This window comes from Hyalella azteca, unplaced genomic scaffold (assembly GCF_000764305.2).
Source record: "Hyalella azteca isolate HAZT.00-mixed unplaced genomic scaffold, Hazt_2.0.2 contig6007, whole genome shotgun sequence".
Classification (NCBI taxonomy): Eukaryota; Metazoa; Arthropoda; class Malacostraca; order Amphipoda; family Hyalellidae; genus Hyalella; species Hyalella azteca.
In genome coordinates this window covers 7,099-33,497 of record NW_025936179.1, presented here as the reverse complement: position 1 = coordinate 33,497, position 26,399 = coordinate 7,099, and the positions used below count along the sequence as shown (strand labels likewise).

Below are 26,399 nucleotides of genomic sequence, written 5' to 3'. Positions count from 1 at the left end.
AAAATGCTTACGTATCAATTTTTATATATTAAAAAACTTTGTTTAATACAATTTCTGTGGAGATGGTCGCAGTTCAAAGATGACTTGTTATAAAACGCTTATGTATAAATTTTCATACATTAAATATTTCTTCATTCTAGTTTGTGTGTTTCGTATTTCTTATTCATTTGTTACTAATTATCTTAAAAATATTTGCCAGTTCTTGCTTTAACAAGGCACTGTATATATAGGGGCTGTTGAGGTGAACATCAAGCATACTTGTCATGTCGGGATATTGCTTTTAACGGTACTTATAATCCTATGAACAATAAAAATGGATTGGAGAAATGGACTGGGTCAGCAAATGAATTTTGATTTTAAAATGAGCTTTCAAAATTTAATCTATATATCAATTTGTTGGACATTGAATAAAGGGATTGTGATATTTGGTTCAAGTGATAGCGACAATATTTATTTCAGGAATTTGTTATAGTATGTTGGGTCGCATTACACTGTCATAAGTTCACGAAATGCATCGCGAAACACAGTATTTTAATATTTTTATTATATCTTCATTCAAGTTAAAAATCCAAATTAAAAATTTGAAAAATTCAAATTAAAAATTGACATAAATTGCTCAGTAACCGCTTTATCATGCATACATTTAAAATAAAATCTAAAATGCGTAAGGTCGATTGTTTTCTCATATAAATAGTGGGTGACATCCGCGACTGAATACGAAGCCACGCAGTGCTCAAAATGTCAACTGAAGCTTTACATCAGCAAATTTTCATCTTTTCGATGATAACATCCTTCTTATCATCGAACCATTACACACAAAAAAAAAATAAAGCGGACGGCTAGATTTTTTTGCAGCTTCTGTCGGCCCAAGACGCATTGTAGAACTGCTAACAAAAAGAGATATTTGTCAAGGCTTCTTTTGAAGCCAAGTTAAAAATGGCCGAATATCCGGATGCTCTTTAATGCTAATATCTGTTCTGAGATCCGCCAAAAAATACTTAGAAGGAAACCAGTGCCATTAATTTTTATTTGATGGTTCCTGACATTCACCAACTCCATGTAGGCGATATACGCAGACAAATAACTGGGACAAAACAATAATAATCTCAAACTGATCAACTGATTCTCAAAAGATTTTTAAAACAAATAGTTGTTCTTGAAAGAAATAATTGTTTTTCCGATTTTTCTCTCCAATTTTTTCTTTCAAAATTTTCTTTCCAATCACGTAAAATTATCCGGAGTAAATCGATTTTTTGCTCATTTTTATTGCAGGATCGCAAAATCCTGCTTCACTATAATGAAGGGTGCTTTTGACATGCAAATTAGAACCCTGACTGCAATTATGGGCAGCTAATTCAACAAGAAATTCCTTCACTGGGGGAACTGATGTGATAATCGCAAAAATATCATGTTCTCCTCAACGTTCACCGTTTCCCAGAACAATTCGATGCCTATGAGGTTTTTAAAAAATTTACGAATTTACGCTGCCCATACCCTCCGATCGTCCTGTGTGAAAACCTCTCGAATCCCTCTCATCATTTCAACCCAGCTCTTCATTTCAAATCCTCTCTTCATTCCAACCCCTCTCTCTTCATTCTAACCCCTCTCTCTTCATTCCAACTTTCAGCGTAGACGTCGGCACGGGCGAGATCAGCACGGCGCTCTGCTGCCTCGACAGGGAACGTACGGGCCGGTACGGGCTGCTGGTGGCCGCTACTGATGGCGGCGGGCTACAAGGTGGGGGAAAAAAATTATTTACTAATTTGTAAATACTAATATACTCATAATATTGCACTTAATATCATCTATTAGTAATAATTTAATAATAATAATCTGGTGATAATAATCTAATAAATTAATCTGCTAAAATATACTGAATTTGATATAAATTATGTGTTGATATCAATTAAATCGTTTAAAGTAAATTCAAAAAGCATATTTCAGCAAAGTTAATTTCCCGTGCAACTCTATTTTGAATGGCCATCTTGATGCAGGCGAAATAAGAACAAAGTGTTCACATTTACAATTAATTAATAACATGAATACAGAAAGACAGCATGAATACGTTATCGCATGAATAATAAATATCGCTATGTGATTTACAGAGATGATTAAAAATTACGTCAATCATAACTCAAAAATAAAGATAGAAAATTTAAAACATGACAGCAATTATTCATCTGAAATCCCAATAAGGAACCCCGGTAAATTTAATTTTTTGAAATAAAAATTATCAATCAAAATACTCTAATTATTGATGAACGTAGGCACGTGCACGGTCCTCATCGACGTACGTGACGTGAACGACGTGCCCCCGCGATGGGCCCGTACTGAGTGGACCGTAGAGGTGCCCGAGGGCCAGCCCGCCGGGACCGTTATTGCGACCTTGCCCGTTACGGACCCCGACGGGGCCAACGAGCCCGCATACCGGGTAAACTGTGAGGTTAAACTGTGAGGGTAAACTGTGAGGGTAAACTGTGAGGGTAAACTGTGAGGGTAAACTTGAGGGTAAACTGTGAGGGTAAATTGACATTTATAAACATACGTGGTGGAAGACTTAAAATATTATTTTTGTAAGGCAAATTAGATTAATTAAACATCGCAACATTATCTAGAACATTTATTTGAGTGTCGTCTATATTATTACAGAAGACCATTTATACCTATTATAATTTAATATCATGTTCTTATCTATTTAATGCACAAGCGTACATCATGCAATTAAACTAAGTAAAAGTATTTGAAGAAAAATGTCATGCACCCCAGGTGGCACCTAGCAGCGGTCTATGATATAATAAATATTATAATATTTACAAGATAAAATCAATGTTAAATATATGCACCATAAATGCACCAGGTGGTGCCAGACAGCGGGGAGGGGTGGCAGTTGGTGCAGGTGGAGGGTCTGGTGGGGGGTGGGGGGGCGGTCTTAAGGTCTAAAGTCCCCCTGAACTACGAAGACCACACACACCGAGGGGGTCTGCAGCTACAGGTGCAGGTCACTGATCAGGTCAGCTTAGAACTTAGAACTTGAGTCGTGAATTTATTTATTTATGGAAGTTACAAGGTGTATGAGTTGAAACTGAATTTTCATTTCATTTATCTTAAAGTTGAGATACCGATTAGGTTGAGATACCGATTAGTTGAGATACCGAGTAAAGCGATTAGATTTTCACGACTTTATATTCCTTATTTTTCGATAACTTTTCTTTGGCTTTTCGTGAGAGCAGTTATGCTTTTAAGTATTTTTTCAATAAATTGTTTTTATTTCCCGAATATCTGTAGTTATATTTGTATTATCTTACACTTAGAGAATTAATTAAAACATTATCAAAGAGCTACGGACTTTTTGCTTTTAAGTAGGTTTTCTTGACCCAAGTTTGACCAGGCAAAAAAGCTTATAAGTGCTACATGCAGAAAGTGTTTCGCGATTTGGTCAACATGACCCAATATCTTATAAGTATAAGTGTATAATATAAGTGTATAATAATACTTATACACTTTATTATAAGTATATAACAAGTGTATAAGTATAAAAATTAAGTGTATAACTTCGTCGTGGTGTCCACCTCAGGGCGAAGGTAGCTGGGACGACCATCAGAGGACAGGGCTGGCGACCGTGACCATCGTGCTGGTGGACACTAACGACAACTCCCCTCAGTTTGATGGCCAGGAGCGGTCCATCGAGATGGCCGAGGACGCGGCCAGTGGCTCAGTGGTCACAACGATGGTGGCCACCGACCAAGATGAGGTGAATGTTATACATTTTTTAAATGAGTTCGCCATAAAAAATGAATTCATTTGCAAAGAAAAATCAGCTGCAGTAATAAATGCGTGGGTGATTGTCCGAATTTGGATAAAATTTCCCACCACAGCACGAGCAGGGAACGAAAGTATTACTGATACGATTGTTTGCCGGGCCTAAATGGGTTGAGATGACTCACAAATGGACAGAAAATATACTTGGATAAATTCTCACTCATTTCTATGCGAGTACTTCGTATCCCATACGTTGTTAAACAACATGTCAGATACTAATTAATTTTTTTAATGTCGCAAAAATACACTTAGTGCGTGGTATTTTTATAATCAGTTGTCATCGCCTGAGCAAGTTAGGAGTAATAGTTAACTTTTTTGATAATTAAGTGATTGTTTTTTAGAAATTAGAAAAAAAATTTCCAAAATATTTCTGAAATTTTTTCAGAATCATTTCGGAATAATTTTAAAATTATTTCGGTCGGAATACTTTTCAGAATTATTTCAGAATAATTTTTAATTGAAGGATTTTTTATTCAACCCCCGCAGGGTTCAGGGGGTCTGGTGAGCTACGGGATCTCGCCCCCCAGTGACCCGTGGGGGACGTTCGCCATAGACACGGGCGGGACCGTCCGGCTGGCCCGGGTCCTGGACCGGGAGAAGACGTCCCGTCACGTGCTGCACGTGCTCGCCTGGGACAGCGGGGACCCGCCTAACACGGCCACTGGGACACTGACTGTGAGTCCCACATGAGTCCCGAGGGACAGAAGACTCTTCTTAAAAAATATTCTTTCTTATGAGAAGAATTCATTTAATAAAAATTTGTGAAAATACTGAGTTACATTCATTATCAACTCCCACAACCCAGACCACATTTGCCCTCACTATCAACTCACTATCAACTCACTACCAACTCACTATCAACTCACTATCAACTCACTATCAACTCACTATCACCTCACTATCAACTCACTGTCAACCCAGGTCACAGTCCGCGATGTCAACGACAATCCGCCAATCCTGATTGGCCCGCGAGTGCTGGCCCTGCCAGAGCTGGACACCAACAGCCCGTCCAGGTCCAGGACGATATATAACGTCACGCTGGATGATCCAGACGACTGGACAGCTGGTAACGGACCTCCGTTTGAAGTTAAAGTTGATCCAGCTGTTGAAACGGCGCTGCAGAGCTTCTTGAAGTTGTCTCACGAGCCAGGTACGACGACAATGTTTTTCATTAAATATGCAACAAAATAATTACGAAGTCCTCTTTGGAATTAACTTAGACATATAAATTAAATCAGTTTTAGATGGCAAAATTTGTTGATTTATGCGCATGCGATTAATGACCAGAGGAATTGTTGATTTAAATTATCAGAGAGTCAGAGAATTCTTCAGATGACGTTGTTATGATAATTTAAATCAACAAATTCTCTGGTCATTAATCGCACGCGTATAACTTAAATGTGCACCTAAACATTTCAGTTATCTTCACTTCAACACAAGAACTTAAGATAGTATCATTTATATTCGATAAAATTCAGCTTCAAATTCATCATTCCATTGTATGGAAATAAATGGATGTTTCAACATATGGAAGATGTTTCACCCCCACCTCACCCTAACAGGGATAGTGACAGGAGAGGGTGGCGTGGTGGTGACAGTGACAGCGATGGTGGAGCGTGAGATGGGCGGTGTGCTGGCAGTGCCGCTGATAGTGACAGACTCTGGCACTCCTTCTCTGTCTGCTACCGTCACTCTCACGCTGGCACGGTCGTCTGGTGACAGAACTGTGTTGTCTCAACACAAGTTCATTCAAGTCGCGTCCATCAAGGTGGGAATTTCTACAATATATAATGTTCAGTATTACTATTATATTTGCAATTCACTATTATATGTGTATAGATATCCGAAACTTTCTTTTATATGCATTACAGTGCAATTATATTGGGAATTGCTACAATATAAAATGTTTAGTATAAATGTAAAGAATTTTACGAGGCATACTTCTCTCGTGTACATAAGGTTGGGACCTTTTAGGCAGGACCAGAGTTAATGAGCTCAGACAAAATTCATTTTGAACCAAACTTGACCGAGATTGTTCAGCAATTTGGTACGTTATCATTTACTTATGTTATGATCCTTTTTATTACTTGTTAACGTTGGCTATTTTCTCTATATTGTTTATAATCTCGAATAACCTCGATTTGTGTTCAAATTGTTCATTCTTTGTTTTCAGAAACCGTTACAATCCACAACGAGTTTTCATTCTGAACAATCCCCTGAACAAAGAGCCATATTCTTTACAATAAATATTATATATAATATTCACTATCATATGTATATTGTAATGAAGTCTTACACTTCTTCGGGTTCGCTACTCGGGTGCAACAAACATCAGCCACCAAAACTAATTTATTAAACAAGAACAATAATGAAACGGTATTGCTAGAAACAATGGAATGATCATACAAGCTGAGTGCCCAATCAAATAGTTCACAATGGATGACCGAAGTCGCTGCACGGCTCTGGTCCAGGGAGCTCGTGATGATCCGTCCAAACAAGTACTTGGAATACACGGTCCCGGAGGCAGCTCACTCTCGTCACCCGCAACCCTATATTGGAAATAAATACTTTCATACTGACTGATATTACTCACTTAAGCACTTGTATAACAGATTCTATATATGATCACCTTTTAACCAATTTAGATGAAACAGAAATAGCTAATTTGTTGCTAAGGTACATTTGGTCTAATATAGCAGCTCACCAATAAAGGCAGTGTAAGTTGACTCAAGGCACAGCGAGAGAGTGGCGCAATAGGTCAACTAGGCCTAGAAATGGGTTGCTCACGGTACGACCTTCTCTTAACGACTGACCTAACGCACGGTATAGTTTCGTAAGAACGCTTTCATTTCGGTGTCTTCTAATTTGTAACTAACAACCTTACATATATAACTATCCGTAACTATCTTTTATATGCAGTACAGTGCAATTATATTGGGAATTTCTACAATATGCAATGTTATATCACTATTATCTTTATAAAAATATCCGTAACTATCTTTTATATGCCGTACAGTGCAATTTTATGCGTATCTTCTTTTTAAAAACACTATAATGTATTCAAAGTGTAGGTGGTTTACTACATCATCGGTTATCATAAGACATTTGATAACAATTATTAACCTAATAATAATTTAAAATAAAAAAGTGATTTGCTTTTTCTTTTGTTACAACCTATGACAGAGCAGCACTTGTAATGGATAATTCAAAAGATATGTTATAGATAATTTATACGCTAAACTGCCGTCTAATTGTACTGCAGTGTAAATTAGCTTCAGAAAAAAATTAACCAAGTGGCTTTTACTGCAACTAAATTGGATATAACTCCATTAACGGCCCTAAAAAATATAAAATTTCTCATTTTTAATCCAATGAAATAAAAATTCTCGCCCGTTTCCTTCTCGCAGCTCACGATTTTTCTTCGTAAATATAGAAATGTTTTTGTCTTGATAAAAAATGAGTAATTAAATGGGAACGTTGATTGTTGTGAAACAAAAGCTTCGTTCTTCTGAAAAATGAGAGCGGACATTCTTCCATTTGCCGTGGAAGACAAACGATGGCATGGGCGCAATACCAAAGCTTTATGGTGCGAATGCGGCCATCATTTTTAATTGCGCGATCATTTTAAATGATAATACATCGGAAGCGTCGTAGTAATTAGATATAATTTCACTAAAACAATAAATAAAGTTTATATAATAAGATGTGGAAATTCTGTGTATGATAAAACGCACAAAGCTAGGCAGATTAGAATCAGACAATATAATATTTTATTTGATTATATTGCCTTGATTACTCATGATAATGAATTTTAATTCATAACCATTCAATATTCGTACAGCAGGATGAGTGGCTGCAATTTGTGAAATTATCGCATGCGAATTTCTGCTAAAATATTGACGAAATTTTAAAAGAATTACAGTTTAAAAAGTTTGCAGTTTGCAAGTGAGTCTCTAAATGAATCTCTAAATTAAATAAATTGACTGAAATCTAATTGAATTGGTAAATTTAGTTAATTTGCTTTTGTGAAATGATATTCTAATGGTGAGATTCTTATAATCTCAAATATATACATTAAACTTCGTTAGTTTTTATCTTTAAGCCATGCACTGCCTATGTATGGGCTGTTAGTATTGGTGTTATATTATATTCGCTTCGGGTGCTCGGCATAACCATAATTATCATAATAAAAAAATTCACCTTGCAAGCACCTAACATAATATGCACATGAGGACAATATTAAAGACGAAGACAATTTACATGTTTTTCCCCCAAATCTGTTCTCCATAACGATGTAACAGCCTCCCTGATAGCATCGTTGACGCTCCGAGTATGAACGCCTTCAAGAACAGACTTCCATAACGATGTTCCCTATAACAATGTTTCCAATAATAATGTTCCCCCATAACGATGTTCCCTATAACAATGTTCCCCCATAACGATGTTCCCTATAACAATGTTTCCAATAATAATGTTCCCCCATAACGATGTTCCCTATAACAATGCTTCCCAATTACAATTTTCCCCCATAACGATGTTCCCAATAACAATGTCCCCATAACAATATTCCCCCATACCAATGTTCCTAACAATATTCCCCCTTAACGATGTTCCTACAAAAATATTCCCCCATAACGATGTTCCCGTGACTCCCCCACAGTCCGCGGGGGGCATAGGGCTGGGGCGGGTGAGGGGAGAGGCAGGCACGGTGGGTGCCCGGTACTCGTGGGTGCGATCTCACCCTCTCTTCTCCCTCAACTCCCTCACTGGAGCCCTCACCGTCGCTGCGGACGCCCCCACCGGCGGGTGAGATTATTTCTATTATTTGCTTTTTAATAATAATAATCTATGTTTAGGTTTATCACCCACATGCAAGAGGAGATTATTATTATTATTTCTATTTTGTAATAATTGTACTGGAAACTGAGGTTATATATAATCACTTGCCGGCACGTAAGATTATAATCATTCTACTTTTAATAAGAAGTATAATTTTAACTTTGGTTAATCACCCTCCGTCATGTAAGATTATTATTATTCTTATTTGCGTGAAAATTATAAGAATTATTTCTTTTCACTCCCCAGCGTGTGAGATAACTATTATTATTAATTTCGTGAGTAACAAACTAAAAATTTACGAATAACATAGCTAACGATTAAAATATCTGTACAGAATTATATGACTATGACTTGAATAAAGATATTTTTGTTGTAAATCTAGTAATTGAATGTATTCGATTGCAACATGTAACACAAGAAGTAAACTTCCATAAATAATAAAAGCTGGCATTTAATAATAGCGGCATGTCTCCAGTCTAAATAATATACACTAATAATATAAGCTATATAATATAACTAATCAACAAAAATAAAAGCGTTTGGTGTCACAGTTACGAGGTGCAGGTGTTAGGAGTGTGAGTTATTAATTTACATGTGGGGATTGACATTACCATTGACACATTCCTAGGTAAGCCTCTTAGTCTAAATAACACACACTAATAATATAAGCCAAATAAAATAACTAATTAATAATAATATCACACGTATGTTGTCACAGTTACGAGGTGCAGGTGTCAGTGAGTGATGTGACAGGCCCCTCAGTGGCCCTCAACATCAGCGTGCACCTCGTGCACCTCAGCAAGCAGGATGTGACGCTCGTCTTGCCTGTCGAGGTCGCGGTCACCTCAGCTCACCTCATCAGCAAGGTGATGTGTCTTACATTTATTATTATTTATATGTATTAAATTTATTATTATTATTATTATTTTCATTAAAAAACTAGGTGATGGTCTATACTCTATTTTATTGAATATTATTTATAGATATGAAATATATTATTATTATTTTAATATAAAAAATAGTTGATGGTCTATACTCTACTTTACTGAATATTATTTATAGGTATGTATGAAATCTATTATTATTATCATTTTCATTAAAAAACTGGGTGATGGTGTCTTGTATTGAATATTACTTATAGATATGAAATATATTATTATAATTTTCATAAAAAAACTAGGTGATGGTCTGTACTCTATTTTACTGAACATTATTTATAGATATGAAACCTATTATTATATCATTTTAATAAAAAACTAGGTGATAATACATTTGATTCCTGGGTGAAGTTAAGTAAAAAGTCAAGAATGATTGTCAAGCAAGTTTAGAAACGCAATCAAAGTTTCTTGGAAAAATTTGGGTGCATTGTAAAATGTAAATTTGATCGTTAATTGTAAATCGTAATCGTATAAAATGTACATTTTTTATCGGTATATTCAGTTGCTTTCACGCCAATATCTAATGAACGGGCTGAAAATTTTCCTAACTGAATGGTTATCGTACAAAATTCGAACGAATCCCGCAAAAGTTCATTGGAAATGAGCCTCAGAGAAAATTTTTTAACGAGCTAATAAAAAATTATTTGTTAATGAAGTAATTAGCTCTAACAAACTTTTTGATTTGCTATTCAAATTTGAGCATCATATGGAAGTTCGAGTTTTATTAACAGGGAACCATTGTCCATAAATGTGTTAATATATCAAAAAAAACTATTTTTGTTTGTGACTTGAATAAGCCTATTTGATGCTAGCACATTGTAAACTAGATTATCAATTAGAATTGAAACAACATTGTTCCCACAAAAATTTACTATTGATAAATTTTAAATTACTTGTCTCACTTAACTATGTACTCGAACTACATTTGAACACATAAGAGCCGATCGTTTGAAGGATCATCATAGCAATCAATTGTCAAAAGCGCAAATTTTTGGTCTGAAATGACAGATGGCATTCACGCTGCGAATTTGATTGAATACGAAAATTGCAGCGAGATTTCTGTTAGCGGAACTCAACTGTGTGAGTTAGCAAGTTGTTAGCACTGTGAAACCTGTAACTAGTTAGCACTGTGAAACCATGTAACTATTTTATATACTTTAACAGTCCTGGAAACTATTCATTAGATCCACTAGTCCTCAAAATTTAGTTTTCAACTATCAATACCATAAAAAATATTTAAAATACCTTCAATAATATTTAGCTATATTTAACATTGTCTGTAAATGTGTCAATGGCATCGACAACAGACGTGTTCGTTTACCATCTCGCAGGATGGCAACAAAAGCCTATTGGACAGGCTTTTAGAAAAGCTGAAACTTTGGGCAAACGATTTTACGAATGAGGTTGAAAGTGCGGACTCGGAGGCAGCTCCATGGAGCGTCAAGACCGTCTCCATACAAGAGGTCTACAGAGAAGCAGGCTCAAAACCTGGAGTCAGAGTTTGGTTGTCCACTCCACCCACCACACAACCAAGTCTTGAGATGTTGCTGTATAGGAGCAGACATAAGGTGAGGTGAAGCTAGGGGGAAATAAAGTGAGGTGAAGCTAGGGGGAAATGATGTGAAGCTAGGGGGAAATAAGGTGAGGTGAAGCTAGGGGGAAATAAGGTGTGGAAATAAGGTGAGGTGACGCTAGGAGGAAATAAGGTGAGGTGAAGCTAGGGGGAAATGAGGTGAAGCTAGGGGGAAATAAGGTGAGGTGAAGCTCGGGGGAAATAGGGTTGGGTAAAGCTAGAAATTTTACTTCATGTTCAATATTTTGTGCCTGTTTTGCTCATTAATTACACGATGTGTTAGTTCGTAAATAATGACCAGGAAGTTGTTATAATTACTTTGTATAGTTTTCTTCCAATTAAGAATCAAATAGGCATATTAAATTAAATTAGTTATTACAACATAATTATGATCGAATTTTAAAGAAGCGCCTCCTGAGCATGAATTCAACTAACAGTATTCGCAGATTTTCCGCAATACTGATTGAAATTAACGATTTTTGAAATTGGCGAAGAAAGACATTAAGTATTGATCATGCATAGAGACATTTCATTCCTGTATGATGTTATTTCAATAATAAATGAAAATATGTATAAAGAAAATGATAAGCGACATTTCTATTCGTACAGATAGGCAGTGAGCTGAAGATGGACGTGACAGCGATAGGCGTAGGCAGTGTAGGCCTTTGCGCTAAGAACCTCGGTGGCTGTAAGTGCTGCTGCCAAGACAAGATCATCGTCGGTGAGAACTACGTGCTCGTGGACTCGATCACATCTGTCCACGTGGGTCCTACGGTTCACGTGATTCCTTATTGCGGATGTTCAAAGGAGAATAAATTACTTCCAGCGGCTGGGCACTCGAATGATTCACAGGCTAATAAAATTACCCCAAACGAACAAAATTCTGCGCCGGCCGCACACGCTGTCGTCGGTGAAGAACCTCCGCCTTCCTGCCGTCCTGAGTCCTGTCTTAACGGTGGACGCTGTGTACCGGGACGTGATTTGTCTGTACAGTGTATATGTCCTACGCATACATATGGACCACGGTGCAAGATAATACATAGGGAGTTTAACGTTTACGGGGCTAACGGGGAGTCGCCAAATCTCAGTTCTTGGGCATGGCTGCCGAGCCTGCCGACGTGTTCACATTTGCATATCAGCCTGCACGTTCTCACCAAGAACCTGCACGGCCTGCTGCTATACACCAGCAGTTCTGATTTGAAGAATATGAATAGTTTTTTGGCTTTGCAAATAACCAACGGCAGGCCTCAGATTAAGGTAAAATTAGGGTCCAGTGGAAGGACGTCAACTGCAACGCTTAATGTCACCGTACACGACAACACTTGGCACAGACTTGACCTGCTATGGAGGAATACTGTGAGTATTTCATATTTTAATTCATGTTCGTAGTAGTAAGTTTTTCAATGCATTTCATCAGAGTGGTGCCTATAAATGTTTATCACAATAAAAGCCCGGTTTAAGATCCAAAACTCAAATTTGTTCAGTTATTAGGGTATTATTACTACCTTAAAAGGTATCACTACATTAAAAATTATTTGAAACTAGACAAACAGATCCGAATTATATTGCGCGTAAAAATGTTGAGATAATATTTTTCAGCAATTGTAGACAAGAAAGCTCGAGAGTAATTACCGCAGGGGAATGAAATTTTGTTACGAAAAATAAATGAATGCGAAGTAAATAATAACAATAATAATAATAATAATAATAGTAATAATAATAATAATAATAATAATAATAATAATAATATTAATAATAATGATAATAATAATAATAATAATATAAAAAAATTTTCTATTATCACTTTCACTTTACACAAAAATTCTGCTGTGTTATTTATTTCAATTTCACTGCAGGTTCATTCCTAGTTTCACGGGTGCCTGCTTTTATTAAATTTTTCTCTCAGGAGATGTCCAAAAATGAAGCGATTTATACATGGACTGTTTCGTGTTTTCAGCGTTATAAGATGGTTGTATTGCAGAGTTTGGAAGCGTTTTTCATGTGGTAAGCGTTGGAGTTTGGCACTCGGAGCGCTTGAGGGCAAATCAATATGAGATCAAAATTCTTATGTACTGACACTTGAACTGTGTCGCTCCCGACGCTATCTGACCTGGAGAAATGTTTTAAAGTGATAGCAACGACAGCGCTTCCAAACTTTTATAACTCTTAACGAAACTTGAACGCTTACGCAGACTCAAAACTTATGCTGAAATTCCGGTTTGTAAACCATTTCATGCTCTAAAATTCATTTATTAATGAGAAGCACTGTAAGTATGGGTAGAGGTTATATATTTGTAGATTTTTTGCGGCTCAACTGCGCTCAAGGAAAGCTCAAGAAAATAGTCGCAATAAATCTTGAACAGGTGATCCACGAAGTTGAATGACTCACATTTAACATGAGGTGGAATACGACGAAGAATGAAGACGCAGAGTTTCAAAATTCGAAAATGTTTTATTCTTGATTATAAAAATGTATGAATGGATCTGAATCTACCGAACTGAATTATTTCCTACTTCTTATGACACGTAAATTAATTTTTTTTTTGTGAAAGTTCGTACATTTTTTCTGACGGAAACTTCTCCATTAAAACAAGTGAAAAAAATTCCTCGGGATTTTCTCTGGATCTGAATTTACCGAAATGAATTTATTTCCCATTCGTTCTTATGTAACGGAAATTAATTAATTATTTTTAAAGTTCATACATTCTCTTCTGACGGAAACTTCTCCTTTAAATAAGCAAAAAAAATTCCTCGGGATTTTCTCTTCCCCGTCAGACACTGGAGCTCATATCGGACATGTGTTCGCGGCCTTCGCAGCTTTTGTCCAATTCCAGCGACCGCCCCGATTTTTCAACCAAATTTCCAGACAGCGCCGAATTTTTAGAATCCAACTCAAAAAGTGCAAGAGTATCAAATTGCCGAATAGCTCTCAGGCTACCTCAAGCACCGGCTAGTTTCGGGTGGGGCGGTCCACTGGAACTGGGTGGTCGGGCCCATGGAACTTCTGGACATCGTAATGAGGCGCCCACGGTACCGTCATTCTCCGGCTGTATTGCCAAAGTCCATATCAACGGCCAGGTTGGTTAGGGCCTCACTCTCCAGGGGCCCATTCAGGCCTTCGGGCTTTGTTTATTTCCTATTTTACTGGACAAGTTTGCATTAGTCTAGGTTTTTAATTCATATTTTGATTATATGTTAAGTTATTTTTCTCCATATCAACGGCCAGGTTGGTTGGGGCCATTCAGGCCTTTAGATTTTGTTTATTTCCGAGTTTACTGGACAAGTTTGCATTAGTCTAGGTTTTTAATTCATGTTTTGATCATATGTTAAGTTATTTTTCCCAAATGGTTCACACGCTGTGAAATTTCGAGCCACGCAAGTGGCCTCCGCCTGTACTTTGCCGGGTGTTTCTTTGTATTTTTTAAGCGAGTAATTTTAAACTTCTTTCAGTTTTCACGCTGCTAAATTGATTTTTTTATCTTTTGAAAGCGGGAAAGCTTCCCGGATTCGTTTCCATTCGCCGCTCAATATCGGGAACGCTTCTTTTCTGGCCCTACTCTTGCGCAATTTTTGACAGCATCAATGCCTAATATATCGAAAGTTTGAATTATTTTGATAATTTGAAATTACTTCTCGAACGAGATTTCAGAAACGTAAAGTTTTCTATTTAAGCTTTATGTCAATAAAAAATAATTAAACCGAAGATTTTCACAAATTTGTTGCTGATTTTCTCTCCCCAGCTCTGCATCAAAGAGAAATATTATCAATGATTATAATTATAATTGATAATAATTAATGATAATAATATTCATATTATCAATTATTTTGATAAGCGCCAAAAAATGTAAAATTTAAAATGTCAGCAATTATTTCGGACAAGTCATTAAAGTTGGTCAATATATTGGTTAATAACAACATACTATGAAGGTTCAATAAACTTGTAATATAGGTTCATTATAATGTGATCTCTATTATCCCACGGCAGATATGATTACTGTAACATTCTATAAATGCTGAAGTCTGCAGATTTATTATGCATATTATAACACGCTAAAAGTTTTAATACAACATGCAAAAAATGTATATTCTCACATGTTATGTAGGCATATATGATAACAGGCTACATGCATAAAGTAGGTTCATTATCACGTGTTATGTATATCTATTGCGATATGTTACAATAAACCTTTACAACACTTCATAAAGGTTCATAATAACTTGTTTTAAAGGTTTCAACACTTCATAGAGGTTCATTATCACTTGTTATACGGATTAAACGCGTCATATTAGTTCATTATCTCTTGTTACAAAGGTCACAACAAGTCATACTAGTTTATTATAACATGTCAAGTCATATTAGTTTATTATAACTTGTTATAAAGGTCACAACAAGTCATACTAGTTTATTATATTATGTCACGTCATATTAGTTTATTATAACATGTCACATCATACTAATTTATTATAACTTGTTCAACATAGTCATTAAATAAGTTGTATCACAGCTACAAGACCTGGGCCCGACACCTCATATTAGTTTATTATAACATATCACATCATACTAATTTATTATAACTTGTTCAACATAGTCACTAAATAAGTTGTATCACAGCTACAAGACCTAGGCCCGACACCTCATATTAGTTTATTATAACATGTCACGTCATATAGATTTATCATAACTTGTTCAACATATTTATAACTTGTTCAACATAGATATTATCACAGCTACAAGACCTGGGCCCAGCGCTGCTCAGTAGCGGCAGCGCGGCGGGCTGTCGCTCCCTGGCCTGCCTGCGCCCCCACAACACGTGCCCCCTCCACGCCAGGTGATCACTTCTTATTGATACTAATCATTTATAATGTAAATTAGAATATTTATTTTAATACGCGAATTTTGTGAATAATTATATTTACATGTAATATTGGTATTGGTATAGGTAGGTATTTCACTTTTTCATCAATACTTTATAATGTGAAGTAGAATATTTATTTTTTAATGCGCGAATATTGTGAATAACTATATTTAAAGGTAAAAGGTAATATAATTTTTTATTTTAATACTTGAATATTGCAAATAAAACCGAATATCAGGCTTCAAATCTATACCACGAATGTACTACGAGTATCGATAAGCTGTATTAAAACGTGTGTCATGTGTACCGTAGATTACGAAAATTATTACAATGTTTGAATCACACAAGTTGAATGTATAGGCATTCAGTTCCATATCTTTCATTCGAATGAATTGAATGCGTGCAGTCGTGAACGATATATTTTACTGTGCATAAATTCTCAGGCATTTGTTTTATTCCATTGTCCGTATGGAAAAAAAGAGATCTCACCTAGAATTGAAAGGTTGACATCGTAACACTGCATATATAATGCATTTTATAAATTTTAACTGAAAAATTAATTCGGTTCTTGAAACACATGGGAAAGGCGAATATTGTTTTTAATTTCGCTTTGAAACGTGATGAAGGAAAGATGCTAAGTAATGCAATGCCAATACATTAAGTAATATTATGCCAATATTACTATTGGACTCTTCTTAGGTTATTATATATAAGGTCATCATCATAGGTTAGCATTATTTTAAAAAGATATGGTGTGGCAACCTACCTAATGTCGCTTCTCATGAATGTCAGGAGCTGTAAAGGACCGTGATTCCAAAATTAATAGTTTGCTAAACCATCATTATTTTTAGGCAAAAAATTTATATTCGATGCACAGGCCAATTGATTAGTTTAAAATAAGAAAATCTTTAAATAAACGCCACACTCTCACGTCTTTAATTAAAAAAAATTCTTTCAATGCTTTCTTCGTAGTAGGAATCAAATCATTCAAAAAATATATTTATCCGTCATAAACATGGATAAACTATTGGAAATTTGTAATGTTTCAACTGTGATGGTAGACTGGAGTGATTTGAAGAAAACCATGTTTCACAAAAACTAATTTGTGACTTTTAGAAATGTTGGCATAAATTTTCCTTGGTAGAAATGTCATTATCCAATAAAAATATGGCGAACTATCTTTATTCGATAGAGATATGGTGAATTATCTTTATGCAATATAGATATGGTGAGCTATCGTTATCCTATAAATGTATTGCGAATTATTTTTATCCTATAAGATATGGCAAATTTTCTTAATCCTACATATAAATGCTGAAATTTCCTTTATTTTCTTTGCTTTCAAATTTCTATTAAATTAAAAACAATTCAACTAACGAAACTCGTGTATATTAACCCCAGATGTGTAGGATCCCCGGGGACGGAGCTGTGTGAATGTGTCCCAGGTTACACAGGACACGAGTGCACACAGCGGTCCGTGCCTGTATACTTCCGTGCCAACAGCTTCATACAGCTCGCCTTATCCTTCACTCCACCGCCTCATACCACCGACCTNATAGATAACGATTAAAATGTCTGTACAGAATTAGATGACTATGATTTGAACGAGGAGATATTTGTTGTAAATCAAGGAATTGAACGTATATATGATTGCAACATGTAATACAAGAACTAAAGTTCCATAAATAATAAAAGCTGGCGTTTAATAATAGCTGCATGTCTTCAGTTTAAATAATATACACTAATAATTTAAGCTATATAATATAACTAATCAACAATAATATCACACGTATGTTGTCACAGTTACTAGGTGTAGGTGTTAAGATTATGAGTTGGTAATTGATATGTGGGGATTGACATTATCATTGACACATTCGTAAGTAACCCCCCTAATTCCTAATAATACACACTAGTAATAGAAGCTGAATAAAATAACTAATTAACAATAACATCAGACGTATGTTGTCACAGTTACGAGGTGCAGGTGTCAGTGAGTGATGTGACAGGCCCCTCAGTGGCCCTCAACATCAGCGTGCACCTCGTGAACCTCAGCAAGCAGGATGTGACGCTCGCCTTGCCTGTCGAGGTCGCGGTCACCTCAGCTCACCTCATCAGCAAGGTGATGTGTCTTGAATATTATTTATAGATATGAATATATTATTATTATTATTTGGACATAAAAACGCTAGGTGATGGTCGGTTGTATTGAATATTACTTATAGATGTTAAATTTATTATTATTATCATTTTCATCAAAAAAAACAGATGATGGTCCATACTCCATTGTATTGAATATTATTTATAGATATGAAATCTATTATTATCATCATTTTCACCAAAAAAACTAGGTTATGGTCTATACTCTACTGTATGGAATATTATTTATGGATATGAATCTATTATCATTATTAGCATTTGGGTAAAAAAAACTATGTGATCGACTGATCGTCTCTTGTTTTGAATATTATTTATTGATATGAAATCGATAATTATCACCGTTTTCATCAAAAAAGTAGGTGGTAGTCTCTCGTTTTGAATATTAGTTATAGATATGAAATCAATCAATTATTTGATGAATAAAATATAAAAGTTTAGAAGGACTATTAAAAAATATCGAGAAATTGTCAGGAAGTTTTTTGGGTGGTGTTAATATTGGAATTAAAAAGTTGATTATAAATATTGTTCTGAATTAACTCACACAGAAATTTCCAATTTGGTAGCCCATCCTTTTCGAAATTTTCGACGCTGGTAAGGAAAAGGAACATTGATTGATTCACATTTTCAAAATAGTCTATAATACATTTGATTCCAGTCTGAAGTACAGGAAAAAGTCAGCGTATGAATGATTGTCAAGCAAATTGAGGCACGCAATCAAAGTTTCCTCATAATGCATTGAAAAATTTGGGTGCATCGTAAAATGTAACTTTTTTTACTGTTAAATTCAGTTGCTTTCATTCCAATATCTATTGAACGGGCTGAAAATTTTCCTAGCTCTATGGTTATCGTGCAAAATTTGATTGAATCCCACAAAAGTTCATGGGAAATGAGCCTCTGAGAAAAATTCTTAATGAGTTAAAAAAATTATTTGTTAATAAAGTAATTATTTCCAACAATGTTGATGATTTGCCATTTTAATTTGAGCATAATTTGTATATTCGAGTTATATTAACAGTGAACATTTTCCGTATATCTGTTTAAATTTATAAAGAAATAGTTTTTGTTGTCGACTTTAATTACCCTGGGATTGATGTTTTCTCAACTATAATTGAAAAACATTGTTCCCACAAAAAAAATACTAATGATAAATTTTGAAATATTTGCCTCACTTTACTATGAACTTGAACTACATTTGAACACATAAGAGCCGTTCGTTCGAAGGAATTAACAAAGCAATCAATTATCAAAAGCGCAAATTTTTAGCCTAAAATGACAGCTTAATCCTTGAAGGGTAAATTTCAACTATCAATACTTTAAAAAATCCATTAGATTCACTAGTCCCCTCAAAACTTAGTTTCCAACTATCAATACCAAAAAAATATATTTTTAAATACCCTCAATAACAATTAGCTACTTTTAATGTTGTCCGTAAATATGTCAATGGCATCGACAACAGATGTGTTCGTTTACTATCTCGCAGGATGGCAACAAAAGCCTATTGGACAGGCTTTTAGAAAAGCTGGAACTTTGGGCAAACGATTTTACGAATGAGGCTGAAAGTGCGGACTCGGAGGCAGCTCCATGGAGCGTCAAGACCGTCTCTATACAAGAGGTCTACAGAGAAGCTGGCTCCAAACCTGGAGTCAAAGTTTGGTTGTCCAGTCCACCCACCACACAACCAAGTCTTGAGATGTTGCTGTATAGGAGCAGACATAAGGTGAGGTGAAGCAGAGTAGAAATTAGGCGAGGTTAAGCTCGGATCGAGGAAATAAGGTGGTAGGGTGAAGCTAGAAGGAAATAAGGGTATGTGAAGCTAGGAGGAAATAAGGTGAGGTGAAGCAAGATAGAAATAAGGCGAGGTGAAACAATTAATTAACAGAACTTAGTGAGATTTTTTCCAAGTATCAATGCACTTTTTGTCCGTGTGGTGACCACCCTGGCCAAGCTGTTTAGCCCGACAGATAGGCGTATCATTGCTACGCCCGCTTTCTGCCTCCGCTGCGGGTAAAAAAGCCTACAAGTTAATTAATATGTCAATATGACATATTAATTTTTTATGAATGTAGCTTCGAAAAGGAGTAAGACGGCATATGCAAAAAAAATTATTTTATTTACATTGAATTTGATTTAAAGTTACAGTTTTATTTCGAATGTTAGAAGCTTTATGCCAGGTTAGAATTTTTACTTGCCGTTCAATATTTTGTGCTTGTTTTGCTCATTAATTACACGATGTGTTAGGTCGCAAGTACGGGCAAGGAGGATGTTAATTACATTGTGTAGTTTATTTTCATGTAGGAATAAAATTAATGAGATATGTAAGATTACATATGTAGATTACATTGTATTACTTATTACAAAATAATCGGGATTGAATTTTAAAGAATGGTAGAAAGAAAAAAAAAAAGAATTTTTACGCTTTTTTATTCGCCCCATCTCTGATTCCTGTATGATTTTATTTAAATAAAAAAGAAAATATGTATAAGGAAAATGGAAAGCAACATGTCTATCCGTACAGATAGGCAGTGAGCTGAAGATGGACGTGACAGCGATAGGCGTAGGCAGTGTAGGCCTTTGCGCTAAGAACCTCGGTGGCTGTAAGTGCTGCTGTCAAGACAAGATCATCGTGGGTGAGAACTACGTGCTCGTGGACTCGATCACATCTGTCCACGTGGGTCCTACGGTTCACGTGATTCCTTATTGCGGATGTTCCAAGGAGAATAAATTACTCCCAGCGGTTGGGCACTCGAATGATTCACAGGCTGATAAAATCACCGCGAATCCGCGACTCAAAAACGAGCAAAATTCTGCGCCGGCCGCACACGCTGTCGTCGGTGAAGAACCTCCGCCGTCCTGCCGTCCTGAGTCCTGTCTTAACGGGGGACGCTGTGTACCGGGACGTGATATGTCTGTACAGTGTATATGTCCTACGCATACATATGGACCGCGGTGCAAGATAATACATAGGGAGTTTAATGCGAAGTAAATAATAATAATAATATAAAAAATTTTACTATCATCCCATTCACTGTACACAAAAATATGTTGTATTATTTTTTTAATTTTCACTGCAGGTTCATTACTAGTTTCACTGGTGCCTGCTTTTATTAAATATTTCTCTCAGGAGATGTCCAAAAAATGAAGCGATTTATACATGGACAGTTTCGTGTTTTCAGCGTTGTAAGACGGTTGTATTGCAGAGTTTGGAAGCGTTTTTCATGTGTTAAGCGTTGGAGTTTGGCACTCGGAGCGCTTGAGGGAAAATCAATATGAGATCAAAATTCTAATGTACTGGCACTTGAACTGTGCCGCTCCCGACGCTATCTGACCTGGAGAAATGTTTTAAAGTGATAGCAACGACAGCGGTTCCAAACTTTTATAACTCTTGACGAAACTTGAACGCTTACGCAGACTCAAAACTTATGAATAAATTCCAGTTTGAAAACCATTTCATGATCTAAACTTCATTTTTTAATGAGAAGCACCGTAAGGAAGTGTAGAGATTATATATTTGTAGATTTTTTGCGGCTCAACTGCTCTGAAGGAAAGATCAAGAAAATAGTCGCAATAAATCTTGAACAGCTGATCCAGGAAATTGAATGACTCACATTTACAGTGAGTTGGAATCCGACGATGAAAAAAGAAGCAGAGCTTAAAAAATCGAAATTATTTTATTCTTGATTATAAAAATTGTAGGTATGGATCTGAATTTACAGAAATGAATTATATCGCACTTGTTCTCCTGTAATGTAAATTATTTTTTTTTTAAGTTCATACATTCTCTTCTCCATTAAATAATTCCAATAAACTTCTCCATTAAATAATTGAAAAAATCATCGAGATTTTCTCTTCCCCGTCAGACCCTGGAGCTCATATCGGACATGTGTTCGCGGCCTTCGCAGCTTTTCTCCCATTCCAGCGACCGCCCCGATTTTTCAACCAAATTTCCAGACAGCGCCGAATTTTTGGAATCCAACTCAAAAAGTGCAAGAGTATCAAATTGCCGAATAGCTCTCAGGCTACCTCAAGCACCGTCCAGTTTTGGGTGGGGCGGTCCACTGGAACTGGGTGGTCGGGCCCATGGAGCTTCTGGACATCGCAATGAGGCGCCCACGGTGCCTTCATTCTCCGGCTGTATTGCCAAAGTCCATATCAACGGCCAGGTTGGTTAGGGTCTCACTCTCCAGGGGCCCATTCAGGCCCTTGGTGATTTGGGCATTGTTTATTTCCTATTTTACTGGACAAGTTTGCATTAGACTTGGTTTTTAATTCATGTTTTGATTATATGTTAAGTTAATTTTCTCCATATCAACGGCCACGTTGGCTGGGGCAATTCAAATCTTTAGACTTTGTTTATTTCCGAGTTTACTGAGCAAGTTTGCATTAGTCTAGGATTTTAATTTATGTTGTGATTATATGTTACGTTATTTTTCCAAATGGTTCACACGCTGTGAAGCATTGAGCCTTGCAAACGGCCTTCTCCCGTACTTTGTCGGGGTGTCTTTAGTATCAAATTGCCGAATAGCTCTCAGGCTACCTCAAGCACCGGCTAGTTTCGGGTGGGACGGGCCACTGGAACTGGGTGGTTGGGCCCATGGAGCTTCTGGACATCGTAATGAGGCGCCCACGGTGCCGTCATTCTCAGGATGTATTGCCAAAGTCCATATCAACGGCCAGGTTGGTTTCCAGTGAAAATTTACAGACGCGTCAGCTTCTGATTTGGATTACCAGAAGCTGGGGCGACTCTAAATTTTGTTAGGGTTAGGGCCTCACTCTCCAGGGGCCCATTCAGACCTTTGGTGATTTGGACTTTGTTTATTTCCGATTTTACTAGACAAGTTTGCATTAGTCTAGGTTTTTACTTTATGTTGTGATTATATGTTAGGTTATTTTTCCAAAATGGTTCACTTGTTGTGAAGTTTCGAGCCTCACAATCGCCCTCCTCCCGTACTTTGCCGGGGTGTCTTTGTATTTTGTGGGCGAGTAATTTTAAACTTCTTTCAGTTTTCACGCCGGTAAATTGATTTTTTTTCTATATTTTGAGAGCGTGAAAGCTTCCCGGATTCGTTTCCATTTGCCGCTCATTATCGGGAATGCTCCTTTTTTGGCCCGACTTCTGTGCAATTTTTTGGCAGTATCATGAAGAAACGCTAGTTTTTTTCGAAAATTTGAATTATTTTGATAATCAGATATTAATTTTCGTAAGAGATTTCATAAACGAAAAGTTTTATATAAAAGCTTTATGCCATTAAGAAGTAATTAAACTGAACGTTTTAACAATTTTTTTCCTGATTATCGTGCCCTAGCTCTGCATCTAAGAGAACTATTATCAATGATATGATAATTACAATTAATAATTGATAATAATTAATGAAAATAATATTCATATTTTGAATTATTTTTATCAGCGTCAACAAATTTAAAATGTCAGTTTTTATTTCGGAAAAGATATTAAAGTTGATCTCTATATTAATTATAACAACATATTATGCAGGTTATATAAATTTGTTTTATAGGTTCATTATATTGTGTTCTATTTTATCACACGTTAAATAAGTTTATTATAGCATTATATGAATTCTTTTCACAGATTATTTAGGTATATTATAATACGCTAAAAATATTATGACAACATGCAAAAAATGAGTAGGTATCATCACAAGCTATCATCATAACATATTATAAAGGTTCATTATAACCTGTTATTTAGGCATGTTAAGGTTCGTAATAACTTCTTATAAAGGTTACCACACCTCTTATTACTTTATTATAACTTATTTTAAAGGATACAACACGTCATATTAGTTTATTATAACATGTCGCATCCTATTAGTTTATTATAACTTGGTATAAAGCTTACAACACGTCATAGATGTTCATTATAACTTGTAATAAAGGTTAAACACGTCATATTAGTTCATTATAACTTGTTATAATGAACTACAGGTCATATTTACACGTCATATTAGTTTACATATTACATTATACATATTACAACACGTCATATTAGTTTATTATAACTTGTTATAAAGGTTACAACACGTCATTATAATTTATTATAACATGTCACGTTATATTAGTTGATTATAACTTGTTTTAAAAGTCGCAACAAGTCATATTAGTTTATTATAACATGTCACGTTACATTAGTTGATTATAACTTGTTATAAAGGTCACTACACGTCACATTAGTTTATTATAACTTGTTCAACATAGTCATTACATAAGCTGTATCACAGCTACAAGACCTGGGCCCAGCGCTGCTCAGTAGCGGCAGTGCGGCGGGTTGTCGCTCCCTGGCCTGCCTGCGCCCCCACAACACGTGCCCCCTCCACGCCAGGTGATCACTTCTTATTGATACTATTCATTTATAATGTATATTAGAATATTTGTCTTTTAAGGCAAGAATATTATGACCAATGATATTTAAAGGTAAAAGGTTGATGCTTTTTGTCGATACAGGTACTTTTTCATTTTAATAAATGAATTTTTGAATAGAAGTCAGTGTCAAATTGAATGAATTTGTGGATAGAACCCAGTGTCAATTGTCTAGCAAATTGAGAGAATTCAAGTAACGAAACTCGTGTATATTAACCCCAGGTGTGTAGGATCACCGGGGACGGAGCTGTGTGAATGTGTCCCAGGTTACACAGGACACGAGTGCACACAGCGGTCCGTGCCTGTATACTTCCGTGCCAACAGCTTCATGCAGTTCGCATTATCCTTCACTCCACCGCCTCATACCACCGACCTCTCAGTCAGGTCTGCTAAATATTAATTAATTGTTACTTGGTGTCTAGATTATCACTAAATATTATGCATTACTTGAGTGCCAACAGCTTCGTGCAGTTCGCATTATCCTTCACTCCACCGTCTCATACCACCGACCTCTCACTCAGGTCCACTGTTAAATAATCGTTACTTGTTATCTAGGTTGTCGCAAGATATTATGACTTATTTTAGCCAAATATTTTGATATATTTTAGCTAAATATTATGACTCATTTTAGCTAAATATTATGACTTATTTTAGATGAATAGTATGACTTGTTTTAGCTAAATATTATGACCTATTTTAGATGAATAGTATGACTTGTTTTAGCTAAATGTTATGACTTGTTTTCGATGAATGTTGGGACTTGTTTTAGCTAAATATAATGATTTATTTTAGCTAAATAGTATGACTTATTTTAAATGAATCTTATGACTTGTTTTAGCTAAATATTACGACTTATTGTAGTTAAACATTATGATTTATTTTAGTTAAAACGTATAACGTAATTTTTAAAAATATGAGAGGTTCTTCGTTTTAATACGATATAATACCTGTAGTTTACTGATTACTCAATTCAAAATTCACAGCAAGGTTAAGATACGCAACTCATCATAAAAATTTAATAACATAAATAACATTACCATAACGTATAATAAAATTAAATAAAACTCCAACACATTTCAAAATTTTGTAAGACTTATGCCCATGTCAGAGATAGTGGACTGTCCGGCACAGGTTCAGGACCAGAGAGCCGGCCGGAGAGCTGGTGTCTCTGAGCTCCCGTCACGGCAGAGACTCTCTGAAGCTGCTGCTGGTAGACGGGCGTCCCTGTCTCGAGCTGTCCCTGCACCCAGAGACTCCAGCGCGGCTCTGTCTCGCGTCTCGTCTCAATGATGGTCTCTGGCACCGTCTCGAGGCCGTCAGGTACGACCATAGTGATGCGGCCGTAGAGTCTGGCAGACACGGCCGTAGAGACTGGCAGACACGGCCGTAGAGTCTGGCAGGCACGGCCGTAGAGTCTGGCAGGTACGGTCGTAGTGTTACGGCCGTAGAGGCAGGCAATTAGTAGAAGTACAAGCACAGGGACCGTGTTCCGATGATAGCCGCTAATTGGTCTTTGAATTGTTGAAAATTTATTTCATGACATCCAGTCTAACTTTCCACAGTGCGGTAATGCATTGATTTAAGTAATTATATCCTTAGTTCGCTTAAATCGTAAGTTCATCGAGAATTTATAAGCAAAGAAATTATTGATCAAACATATATATTGTGAACCTAGTTGGCGTTTTGTGGGGTTTTTCTATTTATTGGTTATTCAGTATAATTATACTAAAATTTAATACTTATACTTATAACTTAAGGGATAAAAAATACCTGAGATTTTTTGTGCCAAGTACCACTAATAAAATTGGTCCATGCTTTCACAAAAACTAATGGGTGATATTG

At 36.0% G+C, this 26,399-nt stretch overlaps 1 protein-coding gene across 1 annotated transcript; it reads left to right on the top strand.

Moving 5' to 3' along the window:
* Positions 1-12,470: 12,470 nt before the first annotated feature.
* On the top strand, positions 12,471-25,861 carry LOC108671154. Its single transcript, XM_047880716.1, has 5 exons — positions 12,471-12,525; positions 22,040-22,342; positions 24,419-24,519; positions 24,824-24,941; positions 25,689-25,861. The coding sequence occupies exons 2-5, from the start codon at positions 22,061-22,063 to the stop codon at positions 25,845-25,847; spliced, it is 660 nt and encodes a 219-aa protein (XP_047736672.1). The 5' UTR covers positions 12,471-12,525; positions 22,040-22,060; the 3' UTR covers positions 25,848-25,861.
* Positions 25,862-26,399: the final 538 nt, after the last annotated feature.